At 39.4% G+C, this 16,458-nt stretch overlaps 1 protein-coding gene across 1 annotated transcript; it reads left to right on the top strand.

Moving 5' to 3' along the window:
* Nucleotides 1-278: 278 nt before the first annotated feature.
* LOC787714 (zinc finger protein 330-like) lies at nucleotides 279-1,550 on the top strand. Its single transcript, XM_059885339.1, is given in 2 exon segments — nucleotides 279-429; nucleotides 500-1,550. Coding segments are annotated over 2 exon segments (972 nt in total). The 5' UTR covers nucleotides 279-316; the 3' UTR covers nucleotides 1,359-1,550.
* The last annotated feature ends 14,908 nt before the right edge of the window (nucleotides 1,551-16,458 follow it).

Genomic DNA, 16,458 nt, shown 5'->3' with positions numbered 1-16,458 from the left:
AGTGGATGTTGGCAATTTGATCTCTGGTTCCTCTGCCTTTTCTAAAACCAGCTTGAACATCAGGAAGTTCACTGTTCACATATTGCTGAAGCCTGGCTTGGACCTAGACCATTCAGATATGACCTAAATCAAATCCCTTATGATTATACAGTGGAAGTGAGAAATAGATTTAAGGGACTAGATCTGATAGATAGAGTGCCTGATGAACTATGGAAGGAGGTTCCTGACATTCTACAGGAGACAGGGATCAAGACCATCCCCATGGGGTGATGTCAAAGGACGTCCGGTCCGGCTCCCAGTATCTAAAGAAGGGAAAATGCCTAAAAAAAAGACTGGTGCAAGGAAGAAGGCAGAGAACCACCAGGAACGGGAAAAACAACTAAGAGCATCAAGAAGCACCATAGATTTAGCTAAACATCCATGCAATGCGTCAATGGGTCATTTCTAGAGAAGAGAAGGAAGACAAAGGAAGACATGACTCATCCATAAATATATGCAGTGAGGGCTAGACTTTGGAATGTGACAAGTGTCAGAGGCGGCAGAAGAATAAAGCATTTTGCTACTTTTGTAATTCTGTACAGAAGTTACCAATTTGTGCACAGTGTGGGAAAACAAAGTGCATGATGAAGTCTTTAGACTGTGTCATAAAGCATGCTGGTGTCTACAGTACTGGCCTTGCCATGGTGGGTGCAATATGTGACTTTTGCGAAGCTTGGGTCTGTCATGGTAGGAAGTGTCTCAGCACACACGCCTGCGCCTGCCCGCTTACCAATGCTGAGTGTGTGGAATGTGAACGGGGTGTGTGGGACCACGGAGGCAGAATTTTCAGTTGTTCTTTTTGCCATAACTTTCTCTGTGAAGATGATCAGTTTGAACATCAAGCCAGCTGCCAGGTTTTAGAAGCAGAAACATTTAAATGTGTTTCATGTAATAGGCTTGGTCAGCATTCCTGTCTCTGTTGTAAGGCTTGTTTCTGTGATGATCATACAAGGAGCAAGGTGTTTAAGCAAGAAAAAGGAAAACAGCCTCCCTGCCCTAAATGTGGACATGAAACTCAGGAAACTAAGGATCTTAGCATGTCAACACGTTCCCTGAAATTTGGCATGCAAACTGGAGGTGAAGAGGGAGATGGAGCTTCTGGGTATGATGCCTATTGGAAGAACCTTGCATCTGATAAACATGCTGGTGCTACCTACCATGATGAGGAAGAAGATGAGTACGAAACAGAGGATGACGAAGAGGAAGAAGATGAAGGTGGAAAAGATTCAGATGCTGACTCATCAGATTTGTTTACTAATTTGAATTTAGGAAAGACCTATGCCAGTGGCTGTGCTCACTATGAGGAACAAGAGAACTAGGACAGCTGCTTGCCCTTTGATGACCTTGTCTTAGGAGCTGGGATCTGTGTGCTTGATGAATCATGTGTGAACGTTCAAGACTATTATACACATTGTTACTTAGCCTTGTGCAGAGACTAGTCACATTTACTGGGACAAGGAGTAGGGCATAGCATTTTAATGGGAACTGATAATCAGGCTTCTAACATAAGAACAATGAATTGCAAATGTAATATGATTGATCTAAGCAACTGAAGCATCATGGATTGGATTTTTACTGATTTCTGTAATCTAGTAGGTTTGCCAATTAAATACATATATAGAATAAAGGAATAGGATGATAATATATTGGTTTGAAATAAAATTGCTGTTTTTATTTAAAAACTGCTTATAAAATCATTTTGTCTGATTTTGTAGAATGTAATGGGTAAAAGAATTATTGTATTTTTTTCTGATTTGTCCATAGGATAAAAGTCAGATGTTATATGCTAAATTTTCATTAAATAGTCATGTTATCTTAAGTCATTAAAAAACAACAACAAAACATCCCCATGGAAAAGAAATGCAAAAAAGCAAAATGTCTGTCTGGGGAGGCCTTACAAATAGCTGTGAAAAAAAGAGAAGCGAAAAGCAAAGGAGAAAAGGAAAGATATAAACATCTGAATGCAGAGTTCCAAAGAATAGCAAGAAGAGATAAGAAAGCCTTCCTCAGCGATCAATGAAAGAAACAGAAGAAAACAGCAGAATGGGAAAGTCTAAAGATCTCTTCAAGAAAATTAGAGATACCAAGGGAACATTTCATGCAAAGATGGGCTCGATAAAGGACAGAAATGGTATGGACCTAACAGAAGCAGAAGATATTAAGAAGAGGTGGCAAGAATACACAGAAGAACTGGACAAAAAGATCTTCATGACCCAGATAATCACGGTGGTGTGATCACTGACCTAGAGCCAGACATCCTGGAATGTGAAGTCAAGTGAGCCTTAGAAAGCATCACTACGAACAAAACTAGTGGAGGTGATGGAATTCCAGTTGAGCTCTTTCAAATCCTGAAAGATGATGCAGTGAAAGTGCTGCATTCAATATGCCAGCAAATTTGGAAAACTCAGCAGTGGCCACAGGACTGGAAAAGGTCAGTTTTCATTCCAATCCCAAAGAAAAGCAATGCCAAAGAATGCTCAAACTACCACACAATTGCACTCATCTCACACACTAGTAAAGTAATGCTCAAAGTTCTCCAAGTCAGGCTTCAGCAATATGTGAACAGTGAACTTCCTGATGTTCAAGCTGGTTTTAGAAAAGGCAGAGGAACCAGAGATCAAATTGCCAACATCCGCCGGATCATGGAAAAAGCAAGAGTTTCAGAAAAACATCTATTTCTGCTTTATTGACTATGCCAAAGCCTTTGACTGTGTGGATCACAATAAACTGTGGAAAATTCTGAAAGAGATGGGAGTACCAGTCCACCTGACCTGCCTCTTGAGACATCTGTATGCAGGTGAGGAAGCAACAGTTAGAACTGGACATGGAACAACAGACTGGTTCCAAATAGGAAAAGGAGTACGTCAAGGCTGTATATTGTCACCCTGCTTATTTAACTTACAGGCAGAGTACATCATGAGAAATGCTGGACTGGAAGAAACACTAGCTGGAATCAAGATTGCCAGGAGAAACATCAGTAACCTCAGATATGCAGATGACCCCACCCTTATGGCAGAAAGTGAAGAGGAACTAAAAAGCTTCTTGATGAAAGTGAAAGTGGAGAGTGAAAAAGTTGGCTTAAAGCTCGACATTCAGAAAACGAAGATCATGGCATCCGGTCCCACCACTTCATGGGAAATAGATGGGGAAACAGTGGAAACAGTGTCAGACTTTATTTTTCTGGGCTCCAAAATCACTGCAGATGGTGAGTGCAGCCATGAAATTAAAAGACGCTTACTCCTTGGAAGGAAAGTTATGACCAACCTAGATAGCATATTCAAAAGCAGAGACATTACTTTGCCAACAAAGGTCCATCTAGTCAAGGCTATGGTTTTTCCTGTGGTCATGTATAGATGCGAGAAGGCAATGGCACCCCACTCCAGTACTCTTGCCTGGGGAGTCCCATGGAGGGAGGAGCTTGGTGGGCTGCAGTCCATGGGGTCGCTAAGAGTCGGACACGACTGAGCGACTTCACTTTCACTTTTTCACTTTCATGCATTGGAGAAGGAAATGGCAACCCACTCCAGTGTTCTTGCCTGGTGAATCCCAGGGACGGGGGAGCCTGGTGGGCTGACGTCTATGGAGTCACACATAGTCGGACACGACTGAAGTGACTTAGCAGCAGCAGCAGCAGCATGTATGGATGTGAGAGTTGGATTGTGAAAAAGGCTGAGCACCGAAGAATTGATGCTTTTGAACTGTGGTGTTGGAGAAGACTCTTGAGAGTCCCTTGGACTGCAAGGAGATCCAACCAGTCCATTCTGAAGGAGATCAGCCCTGGGATTTCTTTGGAAGGAATGATGCTAAAGCTGAAACTCCAGTACTTTGGCCACCTCATGTGAAGAGTTGACTCATTGGAAAAGACTCTGATGCTGGTAGGGATTGGGGGCAGGAGGAGAAGGGGACGACAGAGGATGAGATGGCTGGATGGCATCACTGACTCGATCAACGTGAGTCTGAGTGATCTCTGGGAGTTGGTGATGGACAGTGAGGCCTGGCGTGCTGGGATTCATGGGTTGGCAAAGAGTCGGACACGACTGAGTGACTGAACTGAAGTGAGCTGAACTGAATATCTTCTTTGGTGGCTCAGTGATAAAGAATCTGCATGTAGTGCATGAGACACAAGTTGACCCCTGATCTGGGAAGAGCTCCTGGAGAAGGAAATGGCAACCTACTCCAGTACTCTTACCTTTCTGGGAAAGCTCATGGACAGAGGATCCTGGCAGGTTACAGTTCATGGCTCACAAAGAGTTGGAGACAATTTTGTGACTGAACAACAATATAATATCTTGGAGGTTAGACCATTTTAATTTGTACTGAATAGTCTTATCCTTTTTAAAATAGCTGTATACTATTGAATTATAAGAATGTATCATATTTTTTAAAGTTCCCTATTGTTAAATAATTTTCAACAGATTGCTTTTATAAACAATGCTGTAGTGAATAATTGTATACATAACATTAATATGTATGCTGATATATATGTGAGCTGAAGACCTAAGAGCAGAATCACTGGGTAAAAGAATAGATGTTTTAGAATTTCATGGATGTTGCCAAATTACTTTCAACAGACTATCAATTTGTCTCACTACTTACTGTGTGAGGAGAGTGACTGGTACCCTACATTATTGCTGACATAATGTTTCCAAACATTTGATTTTATATTATCTGGCTGGTAAAAAGAAGATAACATTATCATTTTACTTTTCAATTCTCATATAAATGAGATCAAACATCTCTTTACTTTTGAGTCCTTCATAATTCATTTTCCTCCTCATATTCTTCAATTTTTAAAAAATTGGGTTGTTGACCTCCTATTGATTAATAGGTATTCTTTAGATTTTAGTTAACTTCTGTGATTTGAGTTGGACTTTATATTTTTTTTTACTAGTTTGTCAATTGCCTTTGACCTTTTATGGTATGGGGAGGGAGGTGGGTAGGGGGTTCAGGATTGGGAACATGTGTACACCCGTGGCAGATGCATTTGATGTATGGCAAAACCAATACAATATTCTAAAGTAAAAAATAAATAAATAAATAACAATAAAAATTTAATTTATTTTTAAACTGAAGGATAACTGCTTTACAGAAATTTCTTATTTTATGCCAAATATCAACATGAATCAGCCACATGTATGCCTTTGACTTTTAAAGTAGTATCTTTTTTTTCTGACACAGTTTTATGTAGAATTTATCAGTCTTTTAAAAAAAAACTTATAGGTTTTCTTTTTACTTAGGAATGTCTTTTCTACATCTTTCTACTTTTTCAATGTTAGCTGATGTGTTGGATTTTATTTTAGTTTTATCATTATTCTGTTTTCCAAATTATGAATTTTTATTTTCATTTATAATATTTTGTTTCTTTGCTTTATAGACATTTTATTGATTATTTTTATTCGTGCATATTTATTAATGTTAATATTGTTCAACCATTAAGTCATGTCCAACTCTTTGCAACTCCATGGACTGCAGCATGCCAGTCTGTCCTGTCCTTAACTATCTCCTGGTTTGCTCAAACTCATGTCTATCAAGTTGGTGATGCCACCCAATCATCTCATCCTCTTTTTCCCTCTTCTCCTACTACCCTCAACTTATAATCATTAATGTAAGTTTATTTAAAGTATATTTTCTTATTTATTTAAAATATATGGAAACATAAGCTTTTCCTTGTTCATTAATGTAAATGTACATTTTTGAGCACTGCTCATAGATTATGACATTGTTTTAATTACTGTTATTTTGTTGATGAAATGCAACTCCACTTTTTTTATTCAAACTAATTGTTGTATAAAGAGAGGTTTTCTTAGTTTTTCTAGCTTTATCTCTTTCTACATTTTGGAATGCATTGACTTTCTTTGGGCTTAATTGCAAAGGATTTTTGAGATCTTGTAAAAAATTATGATCAATTTTACCACAGGGTAGAGTTGTGCATATTTTAGAACTACATATTATATATAATTCATATGACCCTAAAATTTTACACACACACATCTTACTGTTGAGTTAGTCAGAGTTCTCAGGGGAAATAAGGAAGATATTTATTTTAAGAAGATATTAGGAAATTTACAGTGTAAATATGAAATAACTAACAAAGTTTACAAGGGTAAGTGATGACAAATGGTGAAGATAAGGCATTATGATTTTATCTTTTATGGCTAGGCAAAAATATACTATTTAAAGCTGCTAAACAAAACCATAAGTGCCGGGGTCCAGCCCCAGCTGATCCAGGGTATTCAAAGGAGAGACGGCATTGGCAACCTATTTATTTAAATATTCATCAAAGATATAAAGAGTAATAGAATGAGGATAGCTCAGTGAAGAAATTCAGTGGAGAAAAGTGGCTGAAATAAGGATAGCTCAGTGAGGAAATTCAGTGGAGAAAAGAGGCTGAATAATTCAGCCAGAAGGTGAGAGAAAGAATGACATGGGGAGACCAAGTTTCGGTGAACAAGGCCCGCACTTTATTTTCCAAAGTAGTTTTTAATACCTTAAGTTATGCATAGAGGATAATGGGAGAAGGGGTAGAGTCATGCAGTAAGCCAGGCTTTCTTCCTGCAAACTTATCATATGCAAAAGTTTAGGTGATTTACATCATCTTCTGGCCCAGAGGCCTGTTAACATTTTAAGACACTTTCTACAGAAAACTTATTTTTCTCTAAAGGTGACTAGTCAGGCGCCACCCTCCAAAAGCATTAAAGTTGCGTTCCTAAAGGGCAAAGGTGTGGTGGGCTACAACAAGAAAAATAATTAACTCAAGGGTCCAAGGTTACAAACATTAAAACTACTACTTACACCAATCATATTAATCAATACACTGCCAGGGACACAGCAGGTAAGGGATATGGAAACTTAGCAGCAAACATTGGCCCAACAAGTGAAAAACCCTTCACCAATACAATTTCTAATCAATCTTTTAACTGCTCAAAGGAATCTGTATTTAGACAGTTTAGAACATCTCCTGCCTCTCACAGTTGGGAGGCTCTGAACAATCACATGTGGCCGGAAAAACCTATTCAGGCAGGCTAGAGGACTTCCAAAGGAGTTTGTAGGTTGACACACTGTCACATCAAGGAATTATTAACTGGAGCTGTAAGCTAACTCTTTTTTCAGAGAGAGATAGTGGGGGACAGCCCCCCATAAAGTCAGAGGTGTAGGTGAAAGCACAAAGCAGAAAGTAGGCAGACTCTGGTTTTGGGGGTAGATGCTCGAGAATTTCCAGGGGGACTCCTGAGGCTCGATCCTGCCTTTGCATATGCCAAGCCTCCTTCCTCATGACCTTTGCCATGGGCGGAGCTCACTCCCAGCACATAAGTATATAAATGCATAGGAAAAACAGGACATTTAACTTAAAAAATTATATATGAAGTAGAAATTGAATGGTTTAGAAAAGGGAGGATAAGAGGAAAAAGAAGAAATACACTAAAGTTATTTCCTCATTGAAGATAATCAAGATGCTACCTGCAGAATTAGAAGATTGGGGTAGTCTGTCCACATCTAGTTGAGACAGTGACTTAACTTTAAGGATTCAGTGCTCATTGCTGTCTTTTGCTTCAGTTTCTCCATTTATTACTTCTCCAGGCCAGAACACTGGAGTAGATAGCCATTTCTTCTCCAAGGGATCTTCCCAACCCAGGAATTGAAGCCAGGTCTTCCACATTGCAGGTGGATTCTTTACCAGCTGAGCTACCAGTGAAGACATTATTTTTTAGTTGACTAAACTGTGTCCTCATACTTTCTCCAAGAATAATTTATGTACGTATTCTCTGAGTTCTATTAATAGCATGTTCAGTAGAGATTTTCATGCAGTCTTTATATTTGAACTAATTTTTTCAGGGTATACAATTTTTGGGTCATATCTTTCCTCAAGGACTTTGGAAGCATTAATTATTTAACTGTTTTGTTTTTCATTGCTTAGCCATTTATCACTGCTTATTATTTAGCTTTTTTCCCCCTCTTTCTTAGTGACTTAAGAGTTTTCAACTAGCTGCCCCAAAGATTCTTTATCTTTTGAAGTCCTGTGATATTATGAGATTATCTCCATGAAATTAAAAGATGCTTACTCCTTGGAAGAAAAGCTTTGACAAATCTAGAGAGCATATTTGAACTTTTGAACTGTGGTGTTGGAGAAGACTCTTGAGAGTTTCTTGGACTGCAAGGAGATCAAACCATATCAAATCCTAAAAGAAATCAGTCCTGAATTTTCACTGGAAGGACTGATGCTGAAGCTGAAGCTCCAATACTTTGGCCACCTGATGTGAAGAACTGACTCATTGGAAAAGACCCTGATGCTGGGAAAGACTGAAGGCAGGAGGAGAAGGGGATGACAGAGGATGAGATGTTTGGATGACATCACTGACTCAATGGACATAAGTTTGAGCAAGCTCTGGGAATTAGTGATGAACAGGGAAGCCTGGCATGCTGCAGTCCATGGGGTTGCAAAGAATCAGACACGACTGAGCAACTGAACTGAACTGAACTGAGTGTATTAAAAAGCAGAGCTATCACTTTGCCAACAAATATCCATATAGTCAAAGCTAAGATTTTTCCAGTAGTCATATATGGATGTGTGAGTTGGACCATAAAGAAGGCTGAATGCCTAAGAATTAATGCTTTTAAACTGTGATGCTGGAGAAGACTCTGAGTCCCTTGGACAGCAAGGAGATCAGACCAGTCAATGCTAAAGGAAATCAACCCTGAATATTCACTGGAAGGACTGATGTTGAAGCTGAATCTCCAGTATTTTGGCCACCTGATGTGAAGAACTGATTCATTAGAAAAGACTCTGATTCTGGGAAAGATTAAGGGTAAGAGAAGTGTAAGATAAGGGGGTGACAGAGGATGAGATGATTGGATGGCATCACCAACTCAATGGATATGGGTTTGAGCAAACTCTAAGAGATAGTGAGAGACAGGGAATCCTGGCAGGCTGCAGTCCACAAGGTCACAAAGAGTCAGACATGACTTGCTGAACAACAAGAACACCTCTGCTGTTAATTATAGGACAGTTTGTCTTTTCAATAGAGCTAAATTTTCTTTAATTATTGTAAGGTTTTATAGCTAGTAATAATGTGTTTGTCCCTTTATTTGGATTATATTTTTGAAGTCACTAATAATGTACTGTTTTTATATTTCTTTGTTTTCCCTAATCTTCTTTAAACATTTACTTACTTTTATTTCATTAAAAAAAATGTTCATCCCATTTTCTTTGCTGTTTCTCTATCCTATTCTTCACATTCTTGCTATGTTTTCAACAGTGTCACTTCAAATTTGTGGTGCTTTCAATTGGTGTTTTTGTCATAGTTTTTACTCTTCTTTTTAACTGACTCATATTTTATCCACTTTTATTGTCTTATCATGTTTTCTCTGAACTCTTTGATCTCTAGTCTAATGAGTTATTTTCATGGAGGTAATTACTTCATTATTATTATTATTTTAATGTGATAAAGTTTGGTCAAATTTTCCATCTGCTCTGCTACACAAGTTTTCTTGTGCACATGTTTTCAACTGCTTTCACTTTTCCTATTGTTTTTCTTCTGTTTTTATCTTGTAATTACCTTACAGTCTTGCACTTATTTAAGCAACCACCTTTGAATGAGCTGTATCTTTTCTGGACCAGTTATTTGTACAACATGTGTGTCCGAGAGGGCCAGAGCTCTACCCAGGCCGACAGGAAGCTTCCCTATGATGACACTGTCTGCTTGAGTGGAGTGCTTTTCCCTAGTGTTCCTTTATCCCCAGCCAACCCGGGTTGGCACAGCAGAAGATGCCCAGTTTAGAGCCTCTCTCTTTCCTCCTGCCATCCTGATAGACTGCTTCTTGCAAACATAGCTTGTCTGTGTGATTCCTCATTTAGCCCTACCTTCTCAACTTCCCTAGGCTTTTACCAAAAAGAAATGATGGAAAATCTTACTACCCTACCATGGTTTTGTTGCCAATGCTATGCCCATGTTTTCAGAATTCTTTTCTGTCAGCTTTGTCTAAATTCTAAAGCCATAGGCATTGTCTCCTGTCCCTTTGAGTACCCCTATGAAACCTGCCCTGTAATCTGGAGACTCTCCTTTATATTGTAGTTTGGGTTACAGATGTTTCTGAATTTTTATCAAAAAAGCAAAAATTATCTTTCTTGTTTTCTCTTTGAAGATGTATTGAGAAGAGAAGGGGTCCACATCAAGTCAGAAGTGTTCTCAGACTTGTAGGTTTGACTAACCAGACTCTGGGATGGTTCCAATTTTCCTTGCTGCTAGCTCTGGTCCTCACAGTTAGTATAATTCCATTTTTGAGTGTGGCAGGACCAGTGACTTGTTCCCTACCAATAGAATATTGCAAAGACAATAAGATATTTTCAAGATTACTTTGCATAAGATCATACACTGTCATTCTGGGAGATCCTTGATGTGTTTGATGTAGCAAGAGGCCATGTGGTAGAGGCCCATGTGTCAAGGAGCTGTGAATGGCTTCTGGACAAAACCATCTAGGAATTGGGAGAAGATTTGGGTCAACTGCTGGCAAGAAACAGAAGCCCTCAATCCTCTAGCATGAAGGGCCTGAATCCTGTCAACCACCATGTGAACTTGGAAGGGGCTCTTTCCCCAGTCTAACTTTGAGATGGGAGATTGCTTAATTGCAGGCTTGCAGAGGATCCAGACATTAAGTATCTGGATTTTTGACTCACAGGAACTGTGGAATAATAAATGTGTTTTGTTTTAGCTCCTAAGTTTGTGATGATGCTGTCACACATAAATAGATAACTAGTACAGCATTTCAGGGCTATGTTGGAAACAGATCATGGTTCTGTAAGTTCTGGAAGTACACCTCCATGTCTTAAGTGTTGAAGAACATTGGTTTTGCAATCAAATGGATTTGTGTTCAAGTATCAGGTCCAGCTTGGGTCATGTTGTTCTCAGATCACTTAGTTGCCATGTGGCCTAGAATGAGTTGTTTAATCTGAGGTTGTTTATCAGTTTCCTCACTTTTATAATACAAGTGTTAATTAGACTTACATCCTAGCACTGAGAAGGTGGCTTAACAAGAATAATAAAATAAAATGCTTTATGTAGTCTCTGATAGAAAATAAGTGCTTACTGATAATCAAGCTTACTGTCCCAGAAGTGCTGTGAGATGCAGGTTCCTGGTTACAGTACCACCAGCAGATTCAAGGGTTTGAGCTTTTTTCCTCAGGAAAGGCTGCTATAGCATAAGGAACCCCGGAGTGAGAGTCAGAAGTCTTAGTTTTAACACTTTCTATGACACCAGTAAAACTAGGTGACATTGGCAAGTCATTTAATCCTTCTGAGTCTACTTTCTAATCTGAAATTCATAGTGTTTGCATCTGCCTATGTCATAAGTGTCTGAGGAATAGGTGTATATCAAATGCATTGTAAGCAGTAACAGGGTACAAAGATATGAGCATTTTTACTGCTAATAAAATACCATATTATAAAAAGATAATTAAAATCTTGGGAAGCCTTTAGAATGAACATTCATAGCTGAACCAGGAGGGTAGCTAACTCTGACCACTCCAGAGGTGGCCTGGCCATGGCACGCTGGTTAAAAGCCTGGGCTCCAGAGAAGGACTACCTGGATTTAAAACTCCTGGGAAGCTATCTACTTCTCTGTGCCTCAATTTCATCAGGTATAAATTGAGGGAAACAGTCACCATTCTCCTCAGAGTAGTTTTGAGCATTAAATGTAATGATGTGGTTGTTGTTCAGTCTCCCAGTCGTGTCTGACTCTTTGCAACCCCATGGACTGCAGCATGCCAGACCTCCCAGTCCCTCACCATATCCTGGAGTTTGCTCAAGTTCATGTCCATTGCATCAGTGATGCCATCCAGCCATCTCATTCTCTGATGCCCTCTTCTCCTTCTGAACTAATAGTTCCCAGCATCAGGGATTTTTCCAATGAGTTAGCTGTTTGTATCAGGTGACCAAAATTCAGGAGCTTCAGCTTCAACATCAGTTCTTTCAGTGAGTTTTCAGGGTTGATTTCCCTTAAGATTGAATGGTTTGATCTCCTTGCTTGTCTGAGGGACTCTAAGGAGTCTTCTCCAGCACCACAGTTTGAAAGCATCAATTCTTTGGTGTTCTGTCTTCTTATGGTCCAGCTCTGACAAGAATACAGGACCATTGAGAAGACCACAGCCTTGACTATACAGACCTTTGTTGGCAGAGTGATGTTTCTGCTTTTCAACACACTGTCTACATTTATCATACCTTTCCTGCCAAGAATAGTCATCTTCTGATTTCATGGCTGCAGTCAAATTCACAGTGATTTTAGTGATTTTCCAGGAAGAGGAAATCTGTCACTGCTTCCACCATTTCCCCTTCTATTTGTCATGAAGTAAAAGGTCCTTCTAGTCAAGGCTATGGTTTTTCCAGTGCTCATGTATGGATGTGAGAGTTGGACTGTGAAGAAAGCTGAGTGCCAAAGAATTGATGCTTTTGAACTGTGGCATTGGAGAAGACTCTTGAGAGTCCCTTGGACTGCAAGGAGATTCAACCAGTCCATTCTAAAGATCAGCCCTGGGTGTTCTTTGGAAGGAATGATGCTAAAGCTGAAACTCCAATACTTTGGCCACCTCATGCGAAGAGTTGACTCATTGAAAAAGATTCTGATGCTGGGAGGGATTGGGGGCAAGAGGAGAAGGGGACGACAGAGGATGAGATGGCTGGATGGCATCACCAACTCGATGGACGTGAGTTTGAGTGAACTCCGGGAGTTGGTGATGGACAGGGAGGCCTGGCGTGCTGGGATTCATGGGGTCGCAAAGAGTTGGACATGACTGAGCGACTGAACTGAACTGAACTGAATGGGGCCAGATGCCATGATCTTAGATTTTTTAATATTTAGTTTTAAGCCAGCTTTTTCATTAAATGTAATGATACATTTGAGCAATATGAACTTTTTCTTCTTTTTTAAAAATTTACTGAAGTATAGTTGAATTACAATGTTGTGTTAATTACTGCTAAACAGCAAAATGACTCAGTTATACATACATATATTCTTTTTCATATTATTTTCCATTATGGTTTATCACAGAATATTGAATATGGTTTCCTGTGTTATACAGTAGGGACTTGTTGTTTATACATTCTAAATATACCAATTTGTATCTGTTAATTCCTAGTAACTCAGCTGGGAAAGAATACGCCTGCAATATATGAGACTCCAGTTCGATTCTTGGCTTGGGAAGATCCCCTGGAGAAGGGAACAGCTATCCACTCCAGTATTCTGGCCTGGAGAATTCCACGGACTCTATAGTCCATGGGGTCATGAAGAGTTGGAGACAACTGAGTGACTTTCACTCTAACTCTCACTTTCAATCCCACATCTTAGCAAAACATCAGTATCAGTGTTCAGTAAACATCAACTGAAATTATTCTTTTTTCAGACCATTGTATCATTAGGAAATGGAAGATGTTAATCTTGGTTACTATTTCCTTCATTTTTACATTTTTGGTTGGGGAATGAAGTTTGAGTTTTGTTCCAATTCAGCCATCTGGCAGTTCCTATTTGTCTCCCTATGAGGATTTTGCAATAATTGATTGAAAGGAGGACTGATTTTGACCAAATCAAGTATTATAAAGAACACCAAGAAACTATTTAAATTCAATTTATGTTTTAATCTGCTTCCTTGAAGTAAATTATAGCTAATAAAGGACTTAAAATTGGTATGAGAGAGAAATTATAAAGATAAAAGTTGGCTGCAGCTAAAAATATGTAAATTCACTGTCTTAGGACAAAACAGAATAAATTTCCCCAAATATTTCCTTTGCATGACAGCACTTCTTTTATTGAAAATGATTGAGTAATGCAATGTTTTACCTCATTGAAAACAGATTCCTTTTGAAAGATAATTTCCTCATTATCCTCAGAGTCTCTGGAATCTGCTATTAGATTCAGAATTCAACTCTGAGTGACAAGGGAATAAAACCTTTATAACGTTTCTTTTTAAAGTGTGGAGTATCAAAGTCTGAATGCACCTTTAAAGCAATTTATTATTACAGAGGAGCTAAGATGGTGGAGGAAAAGGACAGGGAGACCACTTTCTCCCCCACAAATTCATCAAAAGAACATTTAAATGCCGAGTAAATTCCACAAAACAACTTCTGAAAGCTGGCAGAGGACATCAGGCACCCAGAAAAGCAGCCCATTGTGTTCGAAAGGATATAGGGAAAAAATATAAAAGACAAAAAAAGAGACAAAAGAGGGAGGGATAGAATTCCATCCCGGGAAGGGAGTCTTAAAAAGAGAGAAGTTTCCAAACACCAGGAAACACTCTCACTGCCGAGTCTGTGGCGAGCCTTGGAAGCACAGAGGGCAACATAACAGGGAGGAAAAATAAATAAACAATTAAAACCCACAGATTACTAGCCCAACGGTAACTCCCCCAGCTGAGAAGTAGTGCAGATGCCTGCACCCGCCACTACCAAGGGGGGGCTGGGCAGGGAGGCGCGGGCTGCATCGCTTAGAGTAAGGATCTGGCCTGAACGCCCTGAGCGCTATCTGAGCGAACTAACTTGGGCTAGCAAACCAGACTGTGGGATAACTACCACGCGAAAAGCCAGCCCTAACCTAAGACACCGCCAGGCCCACGTACAAAACAAAGGACTGAACAGAGATAGCCGGCTGCAGACAATCCCCCTCTGGTGACAGGCAGCCAGAGCTGGAAGGAGGCAATTGCAGCCCCAGAGAGACATTATCTACAAAACTGTAAGCAGGATTCTTTCCTAAGACTTCTTGGGGTTCTGGATGGTCAACATCCACCTGAGAAGGTGCACTAGTTGTACACCCAGACAACCGAGCGGCGGGGAGGTGATAAGTTGCAGTGACCGTGCTCGCCAAACACCTCATCACCTGAGCTGCTCGGACCTGGGAAGGGCACAAAACGCAGGCTCATTCAAGTCTGTGCCTCTGAGGACTACCACGATAACACTGACACAAGTTTCCCTAACCAAGAAACCTTGACAAGCCACCTGTACAAACCCACACACAGCGAGGAAACTCCAAAATAAAGAGAACTCCACAAACTGCCAGAATACAGAAATGACACCCCAAACTCAGCAATATAAACAAGATGAAGAGACAGTGGAATACCCAGCAGGTAAAGGAACAGGATAAATGCCCCATCAAACCAAACAAAAGAGGAAGAGATAGGGAAATGCCTGATAAAGAATTCTGAATAATGATAGTGAAAATGATCCAAAATCTTGAAATCAAAATGGAATCACAGATAAATAGCCTGGAGACAAGGACTGAGAAGATACAAGAAAGGTTTAACAAACCTAGAAGAAATAAAAAAGAGTCAATACATAATGAATAATGCAATAGATGAGATCAAAAACACTCTGGAGGCAACAAATAGTAGAATAACAGAGGCAGAAGATAGGATAAGTGAATTAGAAGATAGAATGGTAAAAATAAATGAATCAGGGAGGCAAAAAGAAAAATGAATTAAAAGAAATGAGGACAATCTCAGAGACCTCCAGGACAATATTAAATGCTACAACATTCGAATCATAGGAGTCCCAGAAGAAGAAGACAAAAATAAAGACCATGAGAAAATACTTTAGGAGATAATAGTTAAAAACTTCCCTAAAATGGGGAAGGAAATACTCACCCAAGTCCAAGAAACCCAGAGAGTCCCAAACAGGATAAACCCAAGGCAAAACACCCCAAGACACATATTAATCAAATTAACAAAGATCAAACACAAAGAACAAGTATTAAAAGCAGCAAGGGAAAAACAACAAATATCACTCAAGGGAATTCCCATAAGGATAACAGCTGATCTTTAAATAGAAACTTTTCAAGCCAGAAGGGAATGGCAAGACATACTTAAAGTGATGACAAAAAATAACCTACAGCCCAGATTACTGTACCCAGCAAGGATCTCATTCAAATATGAAGGAGAAATCAAAAGCTTTACAGACAAGCAAAAGCTGAGAGAATTCAGCACCACCAAACCAGCTCTCCAACAAATACTAAAGGATATTCTCTAGACAAGAAACACAAAAAGGGTGTATAAACTCGACCCCAAAACAATAAAGTAAATGGCAACGGGATCATACTTATCGATAATTACTTTAAACGTAAATGGGTTGAATGTCTCAACCAAAAGACAAAGACTGGCTGAATGGATCCAAAAACAAGACCCCTATATATGTTGTCTACAAAAGACCCACCTCAAAAAAGGGGACACATACAGATTGAAAGTGAAGGGCTGGAAAAAGATTTTCCATGCAAATAGAGACCAAAAGAAAGCAGGAGTAGCAATACTCATATCAGATAAAATAGACTTTAAAACAAAGGCTGTGAAAAGAGACAAAGAAGGTCACTACATAATGATCAAAGGTTCAATCCAAGAAGAAAATATAACAATTACAAATATATACGTACCCAACATAGGAGCATCACAAT

The sequence above is a fragment of the Bos taurus genome, chromosome 3 (assembly GCF_002263795.3).
Source record: "Bos taurus isolate L1 Dominette 01449 registration number 42190680 breed Hereford chromosome 3, ARS-UCD2.0, whole genome shotgun sequence".
NCBI classification, from domain to species: domain Eukaryota; kingdom Metazoa; phylum Chordata; class Mammalia; order Artiodactyla; family Bovidae; genus Bos; species Bos taurus.
This window is presented reverse-complemented; position numbering and strand designations above follow the sequence as displayed.